We start from the raw sequence: 17,955 nt of genomic DNA on the forward strand, positions 1-17,955 counted from the left end.
TCCAGGAGATAGTAAAGGACGGGGAAGCCTGGCATGCTGTAGTCCACGGGTCGCACAAAGCTGGACAGAACGGAGGGACTGAACAACAGCAACAATCTCCAAATTGGCTCCCCAGGTGACTCAGTGGTAAAGAATTTGCCTGCCGATGCAGGAGATGCAGGTTTGATTCCTGGGTCGGGAAGATCCCCTGGAGTAGGAAACAACAACCCATTCCAGTATTCTTGTCTGGAAAATTCCAGCGACAGAGGAGCCTGGCGGGCTACAGCCCATGGGGCTGAAAAGAGTCAGACACAGCTGAGTACTCAGGAACGCACGCACGCATATCCAAATCACCCTTCACAGCAATTCTTGGCATACATTACTTTTGACTTTGGGAAAAAGTAAAAAAAGCACTAAAGTCCCATCCAAAACACATAACTTGAATGTGAAAATCAAAGGACACCAAGTACTTCTCAAGGACAGTGTTACAACTGCAGTGGAGCCAGACTGCTCCAGGTAGAATATGTAACGAAGCACACCGAATGGAATCCTCCAGGTTCCTTCTTCAATAGGGGGATGGTTTCTGTAGGACGACAGGCAATTTTTCTGTTACAAAATAATTATGCCAGGTTAGGCTCTGGTATAATGATCCTGTGTCTCAGAAGCAAGGAAGAGGGGAACTAATGGAGTGAAAAGGGAGTCAGCACCAAGGTATTCTATATTTTATCAGCTTGGAAACAGGTGTTGAGAACAGGTGACTCAGCTCTAAACAGACAGTTCTCCAAAGAAGATATATAAATGGCCGATGAACACATGAGAAGATGCCAAAAATCACACGTCATTAGAGAAATGCAGCTAAAACCCTTAATGAGATACCACTTCATGTCAATTAATGTGGTTATAATAAAAAAGAAGGAATAACAAGTGTTGGGGAGGATGTGCAGAAAAGAGGAGCTCTCAGATATTGCTGGTGGGAATGTAAAATGGTTCAGCCATTCTGGAAAATGGTCTAGCAGTTCCTCAAAGTGTTAAACATTGAATCACCATGTGACTCAGAAACTCCACTCTTAGGTATATACCGAAAAGAAATAAAAACATATGTCATACATAAACTTGTCCACAAGGATTCAAAGCAGCGTTATTTATAATAGCTAAAAAGTAGAAACAATCTAAATGTCCATCAGCTGATGACTGAATAAAGAAAACGAAAGCATTAGTCACTCAGTCATGTCTGACTCTTTTCGACCCCATGGACTGCAGCCTGCCAGGCTCCTCTGTCCATGCAATTTTCCAGGCAAGAATACTGGAGTGGGTTGCCATTCCTTCTCCAGGGGATTTTCCCAATCCAGGGACTGAACCCAGGTTTCCTACATTGCAGGCATAAATGAGTTATATCCCTATAATGGAATATTATTCAGCCATAAAAAAGAAATACACATGCTACAACATGGATGAATCTAAGTTTAAAAAAAAAAAATCCAGATACAGAAGACCGTATATTATATAATTCCATTTATATAAAATGAACTGGACAGGAAAATCCACAAAGACAGAAAGTAGATCAGTGGTTGCCTTGGGCTGGGAGGAGGGGTGTGACTACTGGTACGGAGTTTCCTTGTGGGTGAAACAAATGTTCAGAAACAGTGCTGAGGGCTACACAACTTTGTGAATATACTAAAAACCAAACTGTACATTTTAAAAGGATGAATTGCATTGTATGAAAATTATATCTCAATTAAAAAAAAATCTTGTGTCCCCAAAGCCTAACCTCACTGGATGATGGAATTGGATGACTTCCTCAAGCGCCAGCTGGGCCCCATTCCAGAAAGTACCCCCTTTGAAACTTGCCTCTCACACTTTCTAGACATAAAATGTTTAGGAAAGAAATATCCCCTTCCTTAACCCCCTGGTGCCATCTCTAGGTTTATGGATTCTCTGCATCTGAATGTAAAGGAGTTTGGGCTCTGAGTAATTCTGCCCAGCTTTGAACTTCTGCTCTACACCCACCAACTATGTGGCTCAGGCAAGTTTACTTAAATTATTTGAGTTTCTTAACGTGTAAGGTGGGAATACTTTGCCAACCTCATTGGGATGGTGCAAAGATTAAATTAGTTAATGAATATAAAAGGCTGAGCAACAGCACATGGGGTAAAGTAAATAGTAGATGCCAGGGGTCATTTCTCCTTTCCACAAATTCCCAAGTGTTATTGTGCTGAAACTAGATTGTATGTACAGTCTGGGAGTGCAGAGGCATCATGCAGGCAATGACAACAGAATGGCTGTAACGGGAGGGGAAACAGAGGCCAATAGGGGAGCCCGTAAATCAGGGACAGCTGAAGGTGAGTAGGCTTCAGAGGTCCCTCTGAATCACGCCTCTCCACAGCAATGCTAAAGGGCACTAAAATTCTGAAGGGCAGGCCAACTCATGTGTCACCATTACTTGTAGCCAAGAGCAAGCAGAGAATCTGGCAAACTGGAGCTGCTGCCTTGGTCGGGGTAGGTAGAAGGTTCGGTCACTGCTTGCGTTTCAGGAAAAAACCGAGGACTGGCAAGTTGGAAGGAGAGAAGTTCAAAGGAAACAAATCTTAGTCCCTAACTGCTGGTGCATACCTGCTATCGCCCAGCCAGAAAGCCATTTCTCTTGTCCGGTTGACTGTCACTCCAGTAATTCCAAGGCAGCTTTCTCCAGCTTTAAACTCTTTGTTAAACAAGTACTTGAAATCATCATTGCCCCAGGAAAAACCAGGAGGAACAGGTTCCTCACAAGTAGCCAAAGAGGAAGTTCCTGAGTTACCCTGCTCTTGTTACAGGCTGAATCAGGTCCTCCAAAAGTCATATGTTGGAGTCCTAATCCCCAGTTCTCTAGCATGTGACTGCATTTGGATGCCATTAGAGTAGCCCCAATCCAGTAAGACTGATGTCCTTTTAAGAGGAAATTTGGGGACGGACTTGGTGGTCCAGTGGCTAAGACTCTGTGCTCCTAATGCAGGGGCCCCGAGTTCGATCCCTGGTCAGGGAACTAGATCCCACATGCCACAACTCAAGCCCCCGCATGCCACAATGAGGATCAAAGATCCTGCGTGCCGCAACTAAGACCTGATGCAGCCTAATAAATAAGTATTGGGGGAAAAAAGAGGAAATGTGAGCACAGGCAGGTACCCAGGGAAGACCACACGAAGATGCAGGGAGATGACAGCTATCTACAAGCCAAGGAGAAACCAACCCTAATGACACCTTCATCTTGGACTTCCAGGCTCCAGAACTGTGAGAAAATAAATCTCTTTTGTTTAAGCTGCCCAATCTGTGCTCCTTTGATATGACAGCCCTAGCAAACTAATACAATCTTACCTACAAAAACAACAGCTTTTCCTTCTCTGAATTGGAGGACATTTGGTAGAAATAGTGACCATTTTCCCTCTCTGTACAATAACCCTCAGGGTTGGAAGGGACTTTCGTGATTCAGAAGAACTGAGTACATTTAAGTATATAGCCTTTACCAATATAATCAGTCAAGAAAAATGCCACAGTTGCTGTGATACACAGATACTGTATGTGGAATCAGGGGTTATGGTGATCACACATTCTTATCTTTCACTCATTACCTGGTTTATTTTTATATCTTGCTTTGGTAGATCAAGAAATTCCTGATTTTCATAGATTAGATAAATGGTTGCAAATACTAACATTTTAATTATATTTTTTAATTGATTGATGACTGCTTTACAATATTGGTTTGATTTCTGTCATACATCAACATGAATTAGCCAGAGGTGTGTATATGTCTCCTCCCTCTCCCTCCCACTTCCCACCCTTCTCCCACTCCTCTAGGTTGTTACAGAACCCCAGTTTGAGTCTCCAGAGTCTGATGAACCTCTTCTCACGGCAGCAATGGAGATGCAGACATAGAGAAAAGACTTATGGAGAAGGGCAAGGGAGAGGAAGGAGAGGGTGAGATGAATGGAAAGTAGAATGGAAGCATACACACTAACATATGTAAAATAGTAACATTTTGAACAACCGTCTTAAGAGTTTCAGATGCTCTTCAATTATTGAAAAGTTGAACAGACAGAAGCAACTTGTATTTCCAAGTTGAAACTCCAACAATATTTAAGTTGAAACTGACAATATCCAAATATTACATGCACTTTTACTGTTAATATTGGAAGCAACAAATCTAACACAATTTAAGATTACAAATCCACTCCAAACAGCCCTGCCTGGCATTTAACAGAGCCCAGTGTGTGAGTACTGTGACACCATGGTGTCTGACACAGTTTCACATGTGTGAACATGAATTTAAAAACCGAACTTGAACATAAAATCTAGAATAGTTTAAGAAGATGGTGCAGAGTTACAAACTCGGGAAGACGTTTTATATACACCACTGACTCCAGTCTACCTGCTTCTTAAATCCCTCCCAGCTCACATTAGTGAGCTTCATAAGCAGGCTCTCCACCGCACTGAAGAAAATGCTGACTAGTCCAGGTCTTCAGTAAAAATAAATTTTTAAGCTAATTACTCCTTCACCTCATATTTCTGAAAGTTGCGAAAGATTTGAGGAAAGAAACTGGACCAATGAACTGTTGGCCTTATATTTTTGAGTCAATCTAGAAAAAATAATAGTCTATTGGTAATAACCCTCAGTTACTGCCAGGGGTCTGTTATATGTTGGGTTGGCCAATATATCCACAGCAAATACAGTCTCTAGACTACAGAAGTAATGTAACTTGGGCCAGGTACTTGTGTCCTTAAAAACACAAAAGAGATTCTCCTAACCAGCCTCTGCCCAAGGGACCCGCTCAGCAGACTGTCCTCATTCCCTTCATCAAACACGCTGAGAGCTGGGCACTCATGCCACACTGAGTTCTCCCAGTTGATGAATTCCCCTTTCTCACATGCTCACCCAGGTTCAGCTGGGTCTATCCCCAGACTTGTTCATGCCCATTATGCATATTGCTGTGGTCTCCTAACCATGACATCGGCTGTCGAAACAGGAGTCTGAGCAGAAAGAGAAGTTGCTTCTAAGAAAAGGAAGATGAATGTTTGGAAAGCTTCTATGAAGGCAAATTGTCTGAAGAAACTGCTGTAAAAACAGGTGTGGGCAAGATGATTGTAAAAGACTGAAAAGCAGTAAAAATATAGTATTCCACACTCAGATTGCTTTGCAAATATCCTTGCTCCACTTTGAACAAAGAAATACTGGATATACACACACGATGATAATGTCGTTAGCATCCTTATGAAAGATCACGACTATGAAACTCGAGTCAAGTTGGTGAGAGAGCACTTAGTCAGATAAAAAGGCTGGGGTGATGAATAAAACACGAAGCTGTGGAAAGCATTAGTGAACTAAGCACTTTATCATCACACCTTGGAATCTAATTGCTTAGGTTATAAGCCAAGCTCCAACACCTAAAAGTTGTGTGACCCTGGGGAAAATTACTCAACCTCCCTGAGCCATCACTTCTGCATGTGTAGGAGGACTGATGATGATACCCAAAGGAAAGCTACTTAGCCCTGGACATCAGCCACAGCAACTATCAGTGTTAACTATCATTGTTCCTGTTCTTAGTGCAACTACTGCTACCACAGCTGTGGACACTGAACACAATTACCATTAAGAGGCGGGAGGGACATGCAGTATTTTGACATTTAAAATGAGTCAAGTTAAAAACGACTTTGCAACTCTGCAAAGAACTCACCAGTAAAATGACACAATGAACTGCAGCTGCAGAGGTCGCCCACCAAACACAGAGAGATGAAGCCCCAAATCTACTGGCGGTCGTGTCTGACCCTCCACGACCCCGTGGACTGTAGCCCACCAAGCTCCTCCGTCCGTGGGATTTTTCCAGGCGAGAGTACCGGAGCGAGTTGCCATTTCCTCCTCCAGGGGATCCTCCCAGCTCAGGGATTGAACCTGAGTCTCCTAGATCTCCTGCAGGTGAATTTTTTTTTACCACTGAGCCACCTGGGAAGCCCAATCACTGATATTGAGAGGCCACTAAAACTTTTACTTTTTCCTCATTTAAGAAAAGAGAGAATGCAAAAATATTTAAGTCAGACTCAATTTGCTTAATAAAAACACATTCTAGAGAATTTTTTTTTGTAATAGATAATTGGATCAGTATTTTTTAAAACAGCAATTTTATCTAACATCTCCCACTTTAAAAGACACCACGAATTCAGCATTAGTTGAGAAAGACCAAGTACTGATTTCATTCTCTAGCTTTTAGGTGAGCAAATAGGATTCAGATCCCTGCAACACAATAAAACCACACCCCAAACACACACAACCTTCAATGTGGCCACGTAACAACATTCTCATGGCTTCAGCATCGCATTTCAGGAGTTTACAGCAGCCTCTAGATAAAGTAATTGAAGGCCCAGCTTAACAGCTTAATCAGGTAATGGCTGAATCAAAATAGAACTCTCTAGAAACAACGGTTTGTTGGAAACAAACAACAAAGCAACAGAGGTAGAGAGCTGTACTCAGTAAAGAAAACTTGGGATTTCTTTCCCCAATAGTTTAGTAGAAGGAGTCAGCACTTTCGATAAAGAGAACTGCTTACTCCGATCACATCTCCCCAGGGTTCCTATCCGCTGGAGTTCAGTTGTTTGGCAGTTGTCAATCAAAACATTACAATAAGCACTGCTGTCCAGATGAGGCCTGTGTACTGTCATCAGGAATAGGATAGGCAAGTTTCTAGGTTCCTAAATCTCTGTTGAGAACTATAAGCCTGCAAGCAGAGCAGGGCATTTCTGCATAATATCCTGGATGTTTTGAAAAGAGTCACAGGTGTGGAATTTCCACTCAGCAGTAAATGACAACACAAAGACCAGGGTGTCCATGAGGAACACACCAAATATCAGTGAAATGCATGATTGTGTTACTGGCAGAGATTGTTTCGAACTCTGGGATAAAATCTTTTGTAAGACTGGGTAATTTTGAAATAAAAATAACACATACCGCAATGCTATTCTCTACCATGGAGCTCCTCGTCTGAATGGTTCACACCTTGAGCCCATGCAAGTCGGGAACTGACCGACTTCTACTCCTCACCTGATGGCTGCGTGGGGAGCTGCTGATATTCACCTTCACCCTGATGGCCACCACTCCTGCTGCTCAGACCCTGCCCTCCCCTCCAGACTAATTCCTTTCCAACCACCTTGATCCTGCCCCCACATCCTTTGCCTATGCTGAGTTCTCCATCCACCTCCAGAGCCAGGCAGACAGGTACCAGACCCCTGGGCTTAAGCTTGACCTCTTTCTTCAAAACAGACATGGGCCCAGTAAGCACCTGGGTGTGTGTCTCCTTGTGAGACTGTGAGCTCCCTGATGTCACCCTATGCCTCTGACCTCACTAGGTAAATAAACTTAAATTTAATCCACATTGAATTTAACTTCTGTAAATGTCTTTTGGGGTTTCCCAGGTTGTACAATGGTAAAGAATCTGCCTGCCAATGCAGGAGACATGAGAGATATGGGTTCAGTCCCTCGTTCAAGAAGATCCTCTGGGAGAAGAAAATAGCAACCCACTCCAGTATTCTTGCCTGGAAAATTCCACGAACAGAGGAGCCTCGTGGGCTATAATCCACGGGGTTGCAAAGAGTTGGACACGACTAAGCACAGCACAGCACAAATATATGGTTAGGCCATGGCGCTAAGAGTTGGGCACGACTGAGCGACTTTACTTTCACTTTTCACTTTCATGCATTGGAGAAGGAAATGGCAACCCACACAGTGTTCTTGCCTGGAGAATCCCAGGGACGGGGGAGCCTGGTGGGCTGCCGTCTATGGGGTCACACTGAGTCGGACACGACTGAAGCAACTTAGCAGCAGCAGCAGCAGCATTTAATACAGCTGTTCTCCTGCTCTGTATATCCCAGCTCGACCAATCTGTTCCACCCACATGTCTACCCAATCCTCTTCATTATGGGACTTAACTAGTCCCTGGTAACCGATGAGCCCACCTGACCTCAATTCTTCCCTATAATGGTAGCCTGCTTCTCCCCTAAGTACCAAAGACTGCTCTCATGTCTTGCCTTGCAGTCTGCCACACAAGGTGGGGTGTCGCTCCAGGACCCTTTGTGTAAGATCCTTGTCCAATAATTCACTGATGTCTCTGTCACTGTCCCCAGGCTCTTTCACAGCCCATGGGGTGCAGTCCAGCACCTGGTCTACACAGAGGACCTCGTGGCCTCTTTCTCCATCCACTGTGGACCAAGATCCCACACTTGTCCAGAGTGAGGCAACAGCAGACGGAGGGGTAAGGTCACCAAGCTGCATCATGCCAACATAACGCAGAGGCATGTGAGTCAGCCTCCGGATTTCTTAAATGCCTCTGAGCCTGTCTTCTAGCAATCTACCCAGTTAATCTCCATGATATCCCAAACATAAGCAAGTCTTTTCAGTTTTTGTCTCTAAAAGATCTTATCGGCACCCACTTCTGCTCCCCTGTCACCATGCTTTTCAGCCTGTATTCTAATAGCCTCACTTAGCTCCTAGGACACACTCCAAGAGACCCCCCCAGCAGACAGAACAATCTGATAACAGCTGATTCATCAACTTCTGCTTCTAATCCTCTGCGGCCCCACCCACCTGGCCCTGCCTCCCTCTGCAACCATAGCTACCCTCACTCCCGGAACTCCGGCTTTCTGTCTGAAGCAAGCTCTCTCAGGGCCTTTGCACCTGCTGGTTCCTCTAGTGAAGCACTCTTTCCTCCAACTTCTTCCATGCCTGGCTCCTTAGCTCCTCAGATGAGGCTTCCTTGACCCCCATCTACTTAGTAAGCCTCCATCACCCTCAGCTTTCACCACTATCTGTAGGCATTTATCTGTGTACTGACTTGTCTGTCTTCCTGCCTAAAATGGAAACTCTATAAGAGCACTGGCTTTGTCTTATCCTACACTTTATTACCAGAGCCTGGTACTTAGTGAGAGCTCAAAAAATTTCTGTTGAATGAATAAATAATAAAGGAATGATTATCTTCTAGAAGAATCAATAGTTTCAACACACACCCCCTCCCCCACTACAAATCAGATCGCAATGGGCCCAGCTTTCTGCAATGACAAAAGAAAGAGCTGTTCCTTTGGTGAAATAAGCCCTGTGTCTGCCCACCCCAGGTCTTCCCTTCATTCACACCCTCTTCTCTCATTAATCCTCAGCAGTCTTACTACTGACCACCTTTCTTTCTGGAAACCCAGAGCTCCCTGGCTCAGAAAACCGGAACTCGGCCTTGGAGTGGAGCCAAGGTCACAGACTCACATTTGAGGGTCCCAGTGCAAGGCCGGGCGGGGGGGCGGGGGGGACCTGGCACCCTCTGGAGTGCTCCACCTCTGGCCCAAAGCCCTGTCCTTCAGAGGAACAAAAACAGGAAGGGAGCAGAGGTCTCCAGCAGCCTGAGAGTCTAGGTAAAGCTCGGATGCCTGGCCAGCCTGAGGCCCGAGAGAGGGAGGAAAGGGCAGGTGGGTGAGGGTCAGTCAAGGCCATGGAATTTGGGAAGAGATACCTTCGTTCCCTGCTCTGAAATCAAACATGCCTGCCTTCAAAACCTGATTCCAACATCTTCGTTTCTGAAGGCCACACGGATGCTATTTAATCTCTCTGAGCCTCCGTTTCCACAGCTGTCAAAATAGATTTCACAATTCCTACTTTAAAGCAACTGCTGGGCACTTTGCCCCCAGATGGTATGTCTGGCTGCATCCACCAACTTTCAGTCCCTCAGGATGAGCCCATTACTCTTATTAAAAATTCAACCCAGTATCAGTCCTACTCAGTGACTTCTGATAAAATGTGTGGATTTTCCAAATGTTTTGAGGCTGAGCTATAAAAGCTGGTTCACATTTGCTAAACCTGGTTTAAAAACAGGGCCAGTCTGACTCCCAAATTTAGCATATATATATACATAGCAGCCATGCAATATGTGTTTTTCCATGAATGAATCAAACAACAAGATGGGCAGTGTTTATACTGAGCCTATTGAGTCTGACAAACTAAAATCCCTTTTTTCACGAGGAGTGTGTGCTATCATGCACTAAGTCACCTTGTGCTTTGATACCACAAACAAATATGAGGCAAGAAAACAGATTCAGACCATTAAAAGGCTCAAGACTTTGACACTCATATTCCCTTCTGATGGAGACCATGGGAAAATGTGCAAGTGGGATGCTAAACTTCTCATTTCTTCTGGAGATTATCTGTCAGCTCCTACAGTGCTTATGCTTTCAGAAACCAAATGGACTGTTCAAAATTGAACAATTCCTCAGCAAAAAACAAAAAGTAAAATTCAAACAACCTTCTCAAAGTCACTAATTATCGGGAGATGCAAGTTAAAATCACAACGAGATACTTCCTTACACCTGTCAGAATGGCTATCATCAAAAAGACTACAAATAACAAATGTTGACAAGGATGTGAAGAAAGGAACACTTGCACACTGTTGGTGGGAATGTAAATTGGCATAGCCACTATGGAAAACAGCATGGAAGTTCCTCAAAAAACTAAAACTAGAACTACTGTGTGATCCAGCAATTCCACTGCAGGGTCCAGATCCAAAGAAAGAGATATATGTACCTGTATGTTCATTGGAGCAATGTTTATAATAATCAAGATATGGAAGCAACCTAAGTTCCCACTGATAAATGAAAGGATAAAGATGTTCTATATACATAGAGACACACACACACACATAATGGAACATTACTCAACCATGAAAAGAATGAAATTTTGCCATTTGTAACAACATGGATGGACTTGGAGGATATTATGCTAAATGAAATAAGTCAGACAGAAAAAGACAAATACCATATGTGCAATTTCCCTGGAGGAGGAATGGCAACCCACTCCAGTATTCTTGCCTGGAGAATCCCAAGGACACAGGAGCCTGGCAGGCTACTCTTCACGGGGTCGCAAGAGTAGGACTCGACTTAGCGACTAAACTATTACTACTATACGTGGAATTTAGAAAACAGAGCAAATTAACAAACATAGCTAAACACAGAGTCATAGATACAGAGAACAAACAGTTGCCAGAGGGGAAGCGGGGGAGAAAAGAAGTAAGTGAGGGAGATTAACAGGTAGAAACTTCAAATTACAAAAGAAGTGAGTCACAAGTACAGTGTTCAGTGTGGAGAATACAATCAATAATTTTATATAGTATCTTTGTACAGTGACAGATCATAACTAGACTTATCATGGTGATCATTTTGAAATATATAGAGATATTGAATCATTATGTGGTACATCAGGAACTAACTTAGTGCTACAGGTCAAGCTCACTTCAAAAAACAAACTCCTAGGAAAAGAGATCAGATCTGTGGTTATAAGAGGTGAGGCATAGAGGGAGGGGAAGTTGGAAGAAGGTAGTCAAAAAGTACAAATTTCCAGTTAAAAGGTGAAAAAGTACTAGTGAGACAATGTATAACATGATGAACATAATTAGCACTTCTGCATGTAATCCATGAAAGTTGTTAGGAGAGTAAATCCTAAGAGCTCTCATCACAAGGAAAAAATGGGTTTTTTTCTATTTCTTTGATTTTGTACCTATACGAGATGATGGATTTTCACTAACTTATTGTGGTCATCATTGCATAACATCTGTAAGTCAAATCATTATGCTGTATACTTTAAACTTCTACAGTGCTATATGTCAACTATATCGCAATAAAACTGGAAGAGAAAAACATAAACAATCTTCATTCCATATGTGGGCTACCATTAAATTTTGCAAGAGTATTTAGCAGAAGCAATCCTCTTTTAGACTTGCTCCATAAATCCTGAAAACAAGGAAAAACATTGCCTAAGATTGACACTCAGCAAAGGGATCTGATGAAACCTGTCAGTTGTGTGCCACAGCGTGACATCCTTGAAGGTTCCTGGTAATCGTGATTATTGAGCTTTCTGCCCTATCTCAGGCTGCATGTGCAAAACATGATTTCTCGTAGTTCATACACACTTGTCCACTAAGGCAGCAGCATCCCAGGGCCAGAAAAGACTCCATCCTGTTAAGAGTCTCAGCCAGGCATGCTTTAGTCTAAGAAAATACACACAAACCCACAGAGAGGAAAACAAGGACCAGCTATTCCCTTTGCAAAAAAAGTGCCTAAGGGTTTGTGTTCCTCTGTGTGTATGTGTGTGTTTTACATTAGCTACATTTATCATATGGAACACCTGAACTTCGAGAAGTTAAGGAATTTCACCAATTTAACACATAAAGAGGTGGAGCTGGGGGTTTTCTTTTTTTCTTTACAATGAATTTAATGTATGAAAATAGGACTAGTACACAATTTGGCAAATGCCCCTGGTTAGGCAGAGTGCAGAATGTCTGAACAAGAGGCAGGATAAAAGTAAGGTGCTTATAAAACAACACACTTGCAAAGAGCACAGGTCTAAAGTCAGAAGGGTCTGGGTCCTAGTCCCAGCTGACATAATAATGAGCTGTGGGATAGAGGCAAGTCACTTAACTTCTTTGGTTTTAGTTTCCTTACTCAAAGATGGAGACTCAATAATAAAAGCATGCATTACCTACTTCCCAGAGTTACTGAGAAAGCTGTGAAAATACAAAGGGACATTCAAAAGTCACATAACTACTATAATATATATATATTATATATATGTATATATGCGTGTGTGTATATATACATATATATATATAAACAGCACCCCCAAAATTACCTGCATCCATTCTTGCTCAAATTAAATTTCTTTCCTCTTGCTAATAAAAGGATCAATTCGAATGTGAGATAATTTTGTGAATCAGGATGAACACAGCTCTTGGAGAATGTACACTGCTGTTTTGAGGACATGTGAACTTGTCACAACCAGGCATCTTTCAGTGCCCTAAACCAATGGATCCATTCCAGTTCTGCAGGGAGTCAGGCCCTAAGCCAATTACTTCAGGTTTACCAAACACTAACAAGTTGCTTAGAGTGCCCAGAACACTGAACACATCATGAACAGGCAAAAAGAAACACCAACCCACAGGACAACAGATGTGGCCAAGAGTGAGAAATATGATGGCGACACGGGTCACATTTAAAGTGGCTGCCAGATGCTCCCTTCTACACCATTCTGGGTAAGCTCACTCTTCTGGGTAAGCTCTTCCTAAACTCTCACTTGAGGACAATAGTCAACTGTCTTCAACAAAGCATCACCCCCTGGGAAATCTAAAGAAGAGACACCAGGACAAATCCCTGACTGGGCAAGTTACCGCTCTTTCTCGGTGCTCCTGGTGGCCCCAGTCTGCACCGCAGACTGGAGCCCACTCTGAAGTCGGCTGTTTCCTGCTCACTCTCCTATTTTCCACCCTTCACATTCATCTGTTCTAGAACCTAAGTAAGCCCTTCAAGCTCTGTCCAAAAAGACCATCACATGGTTGAATAACTACAAGGATGATTGGAACCATCAAAGAAAATATACCTAGAAAGTGCTGCCTGGACTCACCGGACTTCTCAGAAAAGACACTTCAGGGAAAATGTTCACAGAGCAGCCCACGGGACATCTGACTGCCAACACACAGTACAACAGGGTGCAAACTTTATTGCGTATCAGAACCACCCAGAAGTTGCGGAAAACCCAAGGTTCCTGTGGCAGTTGCTGATGCTGGTTTCGAGAGACCACACTTGAATCTGTCATGGTAAGTGGGCAAGGGCTACCTAATCAGTCATCCCCATGGGGGCAACTTCAGCTCCTGATTCATCCTCCTCCATCCCCAAACTAAGCCTTAAGAAAACTCATAATAGGAATTAAACAGTCAGCCCTCTGCCTCCCTTCTCCTTGCCCAGACGTACAGCCATGTGGCCATGGCTGAAAAGAACAATTGTCCAGGCATTCCGCACAGGTATCTCCTGGGTTGACTCCTGTTCTCCCCTGTGTACTTACATGATTTTGCAAAAGGAGTGAGTTGTGATGCAAAATAGAGGATGTGGAGTTGCAGGAAGTGCATTCAGGTTCCCCAGGTCCCATTCCCTGAGTGGTGCAAGTTCCTAACACTCAGTGATGGAGCACGCCAGTGGGACAGTGCCAGCGAAATGCTTTGACCCGGTTTTCTCCTCACTCATTTTTCCTGATGTTCTGCTACAATGCACTGTGATTTCCCGCTGAGAACTCACTTCATGTCACCAACAACCCAATGCAAAAGAAACAGCGCGTGGTCCCAAGCATACTACATCTCAAGGCAGAAGTGGGCGTGGGGTGGGGGGTGGTGTGGAATGGTGGCAGGGCCAATTCCCTTCAGAGCAGGATCCGTATGGACATGAGTTTGGGTTTTGCCCTGGAAGGGACTATTAGAAATATTTCTTTCCTTCCCAAAGTTGATTGTGTTATATAATGCACTATTTCACTAACAGCAGGAGTTACTGCTACAATAATATTGTTTTGTTTTAGGGAGTGTCAACGGAAGTTCCCACAGAGAGTAGCGTTGTGAATAAGGTAAACACTCAGTGATAAGAGGGCATCATACAACTCTCTTCTTCTATGGTTCAAATGTAGAAATCCGGGCAGTGTTCAGCATACAATCAGCTTGGCCTTTGCTGGCCCTCAGATAGGGGAGGTTTACATATATTTGGGGCTGTAACTGTGGGCCTAAAAACCACCTTCAGGCTAAATAAGGACAAAGAATGAAGGGTGATTCATTTGTAGCGTTTTGGTAAATATATTTACATAGCGTGTATGTTTGCAAACACCTGGTCTTTGCAAAGATTTTTCTGGACACAAATAAGCATATTTGGTAGAAGAAATGTGACTTTGCCTCCCAAAGAAAAAAAAAACAAAACTCTGACTAGCTCTTTCACCCATGGCTCTGAGTGCCTCATCTGGTGTAAACCCCATGAAGTCTTGGGAGTCAAACATTTTCCAAAGCAGTAACACTAATACAGTCTCCAGTGACCCCAAATTTAGGAATTAACCTCAGATATACCATCTTCAAGATACAGACCTCAAGTCCAGATGGCTCTATTTAGAAAATTCCGGAGCAGGAGAGTTCAGCCACTCAGAATACTGCACCATATTGGCTGTGGCCTCAAGCCCACTGATTTAAAAATCTTGCCCTCTCCATACCGGCCCCCAAATCCACTCATTCGCATGCACAGATGAGGCCATGCAAGAGCTGCCTTCATACCCAATGCCCTTGCTGGCTCCTATCCTCACCTGTTCTCCAGCAGGGTCATGCACACCACCTCTCGCACCCCGGGGTTGTGGGCCTTCTCCACTGAACAGCCCTGCAAGTTCCAGGTGGCCAGCCTCAGCACAGGCCGCCCGTCCCTCGTGCCTCCAAAGGCCTCCACCGAGGGCCTCGTGGAGATGATCTGCGTGGGCCCCCCAGGAGGCAGGTCTAGGTCTTCACTCTGCAAGCTTAGCGAGGTGGGGCTGGGGTGAGGCTTGGCGGTGAAGGTCAGACCGCCGTTGGTGTGGGTGGACGGAGGCCTGGACCTCTCGGCAAACACCTGGTGCCGTATCCTGTCCAGGAAGGCGGCATTGATCCCACCCATCCTCACCAGGTCCTCGACGCTGCGGAAGGGCCCGTGCTCACGGCGGTAGTCCACGATGCTGACGGCCATCTTCTCCGTGAGGCCCCGCACGCTCATGAGCTGAGCCGGGGTGGCTGTGTTGATGTTGACACGCGGGGTGAGGGGCACGGCAGCGGCGGCGGCCAGGTGGTGAGGCTGCTGCTCGGCCATCAAGTCCCTCCGCAGGGAGCTGGGGGAGTGCTGCGCCGAGCTGCCCTTGCTGCTCACGCAGATCTCAAACTTGACCTGCTCCAGCTTGGTGGCGCCCACGCCACTGACCAGTGCCAGGTCCTCCACTTTCTTGAAGCCACCGATGTACTCGCGGTACTCCACAATGCTCCGTGCCACCGCGCGCGTCACCCCAGGCAGGGTCATCAGCTCCTCCTCCGTGGCGGTGTTGATGTTAAGTCTCTCCTGGTTGACCAGGATGTTGCTGAAGTTGCAGGCTGCGCTGAACTTGCGACTATGGGACAGGTCCGAGGGGTCCCGGGGGATGGAGCGGTGGCAGCCCAGCGTGCTCCCCATGGCAGGATCAGGAGTCCAGGAAGCCTTTTGGCTAGGGAGGAAGCCCAGTAGACCTCACAGGCACAGAAGGGAAGGTGCAGGATTCAGGGCATGAAATGGTTACCTAGACAAACATTAAATAACCCTGCCCCGAGTGTCCAAAACTACCTTTCACTTGGCCACCTGGAAAACAAACACAAATCGATTGAATCAGTTAATCAGTTTGCATTAGCACTCCCTACCTACAGCTGGGATTCCTAGCCGGGAGTCCAGGGCTGATGTCTGTGAACCTCAGAAAACACACATAAGGGGGCTGTCCCATGAGGATTTTCCTCTAGTGAAGCTCAACTTTTATCACGTTAGGGTCAAAAACGCTATAAGCAGCTTCTTCTGGAAAGAGACATATCCCCACCAGCCTACACCTCTCCTCCTTGCCTCTCAAGTCTTACAGCACTGGGGCCATCTCCCCGCCTCCAGTCGCTCCTATTTAAACTCTCAGGGAAAAGGGAGTGGGCATCCCCACGGGCCCTGCTCCTGACACTCAGCACCACCAGCAACTTTGGAATTCCATCCTCACTAGTGCGGGCACGGAGAAAGGGTTTATCATCCTCTGCCAGATTCGGCGCCGTTCCTAGCGCCCCACCTCTCAGCTGCTCCTTCGGGGCGTCCTCCTTCCACCTGCGGCTCCGAAGCCTGAGCCCAGCTCGGGACAGAGCCGGCCCAAGTGCTGATCAGCGGCTGGTCGCGGGATCCCTCCCACGCCACCCCGGGCCGCGCGTCCCAGCTGTTTCTGCTGGAGAAAACTCTTGAGTGGCTCTCCCAGAACCGGCAGGAGCTGCAGGGCTTCGCGGAGGCGGCAGCGGCGGTGAAATGCGGCCGCTGCGGCTGCACCAGGTCTTGCGGCTGCACCAGGACTGGCGGCGCTGCCGCAGTTGCGTTCATCCAAACGAAAAGTCCTTCCCCTGACTTGGACGCGGGATCGCAAGAATCGGGTCCAGAGCCCAGCACCAAAGCCACAGCCGCCTATCGCCGGCTGTGTCAAAGCCAAAGTCCCGGCCGCCAGGCCCGCGCCTCCTCCCGCACTACGGCCACGCCTCCTCGTGAGCGCCAACCCTCCCCCGGACTCCGAGGGCACGTGGGGGCGGGGCCGGAGCTCTAGCCCGGACACCAGGGCGTCAAACCCGAGAGCGTGGGGCGGGCCCTGATGTTCAGGAGGCGGGGCCGCGGGGCGCGGGGGCGGTGCCAGGACGCGAGACGGTGGAATGCAAGGCCCAAGAGTGTGAGAGCCGGGGCTACGCTGCGAGAGGGCTGGCCCCAGCGCGAAGAGGTGGTGATGGAACCCCGAAAGCAGAAGCAGGGCCTGGGCGGAAGGGGGCGGGCCCCAGGAGCGTGGAGGCGGGGCTTAGAGGCTGAAGAGGCGGGGCCGACGCCACCCGTGCAGCGGCTGGTTCAACCGAAGGCTGTTCTCCGGTCCGCTGCCCGCGAGCTCAGGTTGCTATCGGGGACCAAAGGCTGGGTGCACGGCGTAGAGGGTTTTTAGTCTCGCCCGAGGCGGGACTCCCGACAGCTTTTCGGTGGGCTGCAGCTAGGGGTGCGGCAAACGCTACTGGGCCATCAGCCCAAATTTAGTCCGTCTTTGGGGCGTGGAGACAGGGCGAAGACACTCCCTGTGTGGGAGGCACACCTACGGGTCCGGAGCCTAGCCTGTGTTCTGAGAACACTCGAGGACTGAATGGGAACTTTTTATCTTCCGCCGCCCTCTTTCGTCCTCCTTTTTTCTTCCTCTTGTGTATTACCTTTACCCTGCTTACATACAACCCTAGCAACTCTATGCTACTAGGAGAGGGCGGACACCGCCGGTTAGTTGTGTTCGCGTAGGTCACTTACTGCGTTGCTCATTTGCACGTTTAGCGCTCTGAGTAAATACGGATATTTTCTGTAAGAATTAAATCTAGTTATTAAGGAGGA

At 46.3% G+C, this 17,955-nt stretch overlaps 1 protein-coding gene across 2 annotated transcripts in view; it reads right to left on the reverse strand.

Moving 5' to 3' along the window:
* Positions 1 to 17,045, reverse strand: part of EEPD1 (endonuclease/exonuclease/phosphatase family domain containing 1) — a 122,956-nt gene extending 105,911 nt beyond the window's left edge. Inside the window, exons 1-2 of one of the 2 annotated variants that reach the window (XM_052638466.1) lie at positions 16,631 to 17,045; positions 15,125 to 16,170 (exon numbers count right to left, since the gene is read on the reverse strand). In XM_052638466.1, coding sequence (XP_052494426.1) covers positions 15,125 to 16,008 — 884 coding nt within the window. In that variant the 5' untranslated portion in view covers positions 16,009 to 16,170; positions 16,631 to 17,045. The remainder of the gene's footprint in view (positions 1 to 15,124; positions 16,171 to 16,630) is intronic. The other variant, XM_052638465.1, reaches the window with a different exon arrangement.
* Between the last annotated feature and the right edge of the window lie 910 nt (positions 17,046 to 17,955).

The sequence above is a fragment of the Budorcas taxicolor genome, chromosome 4, assembly GCF_023091745.1.
Source record: "Budorcas taxicolor isolate Tak-1 chromosome 4, Takin1.1, whole genome shotgun sequence".
NCBI lineage: Eukaryota > Metazoa > Chordata > Mammalia > Artiodactyla > Bovidae > Budorcas > Budorcas taxicolor.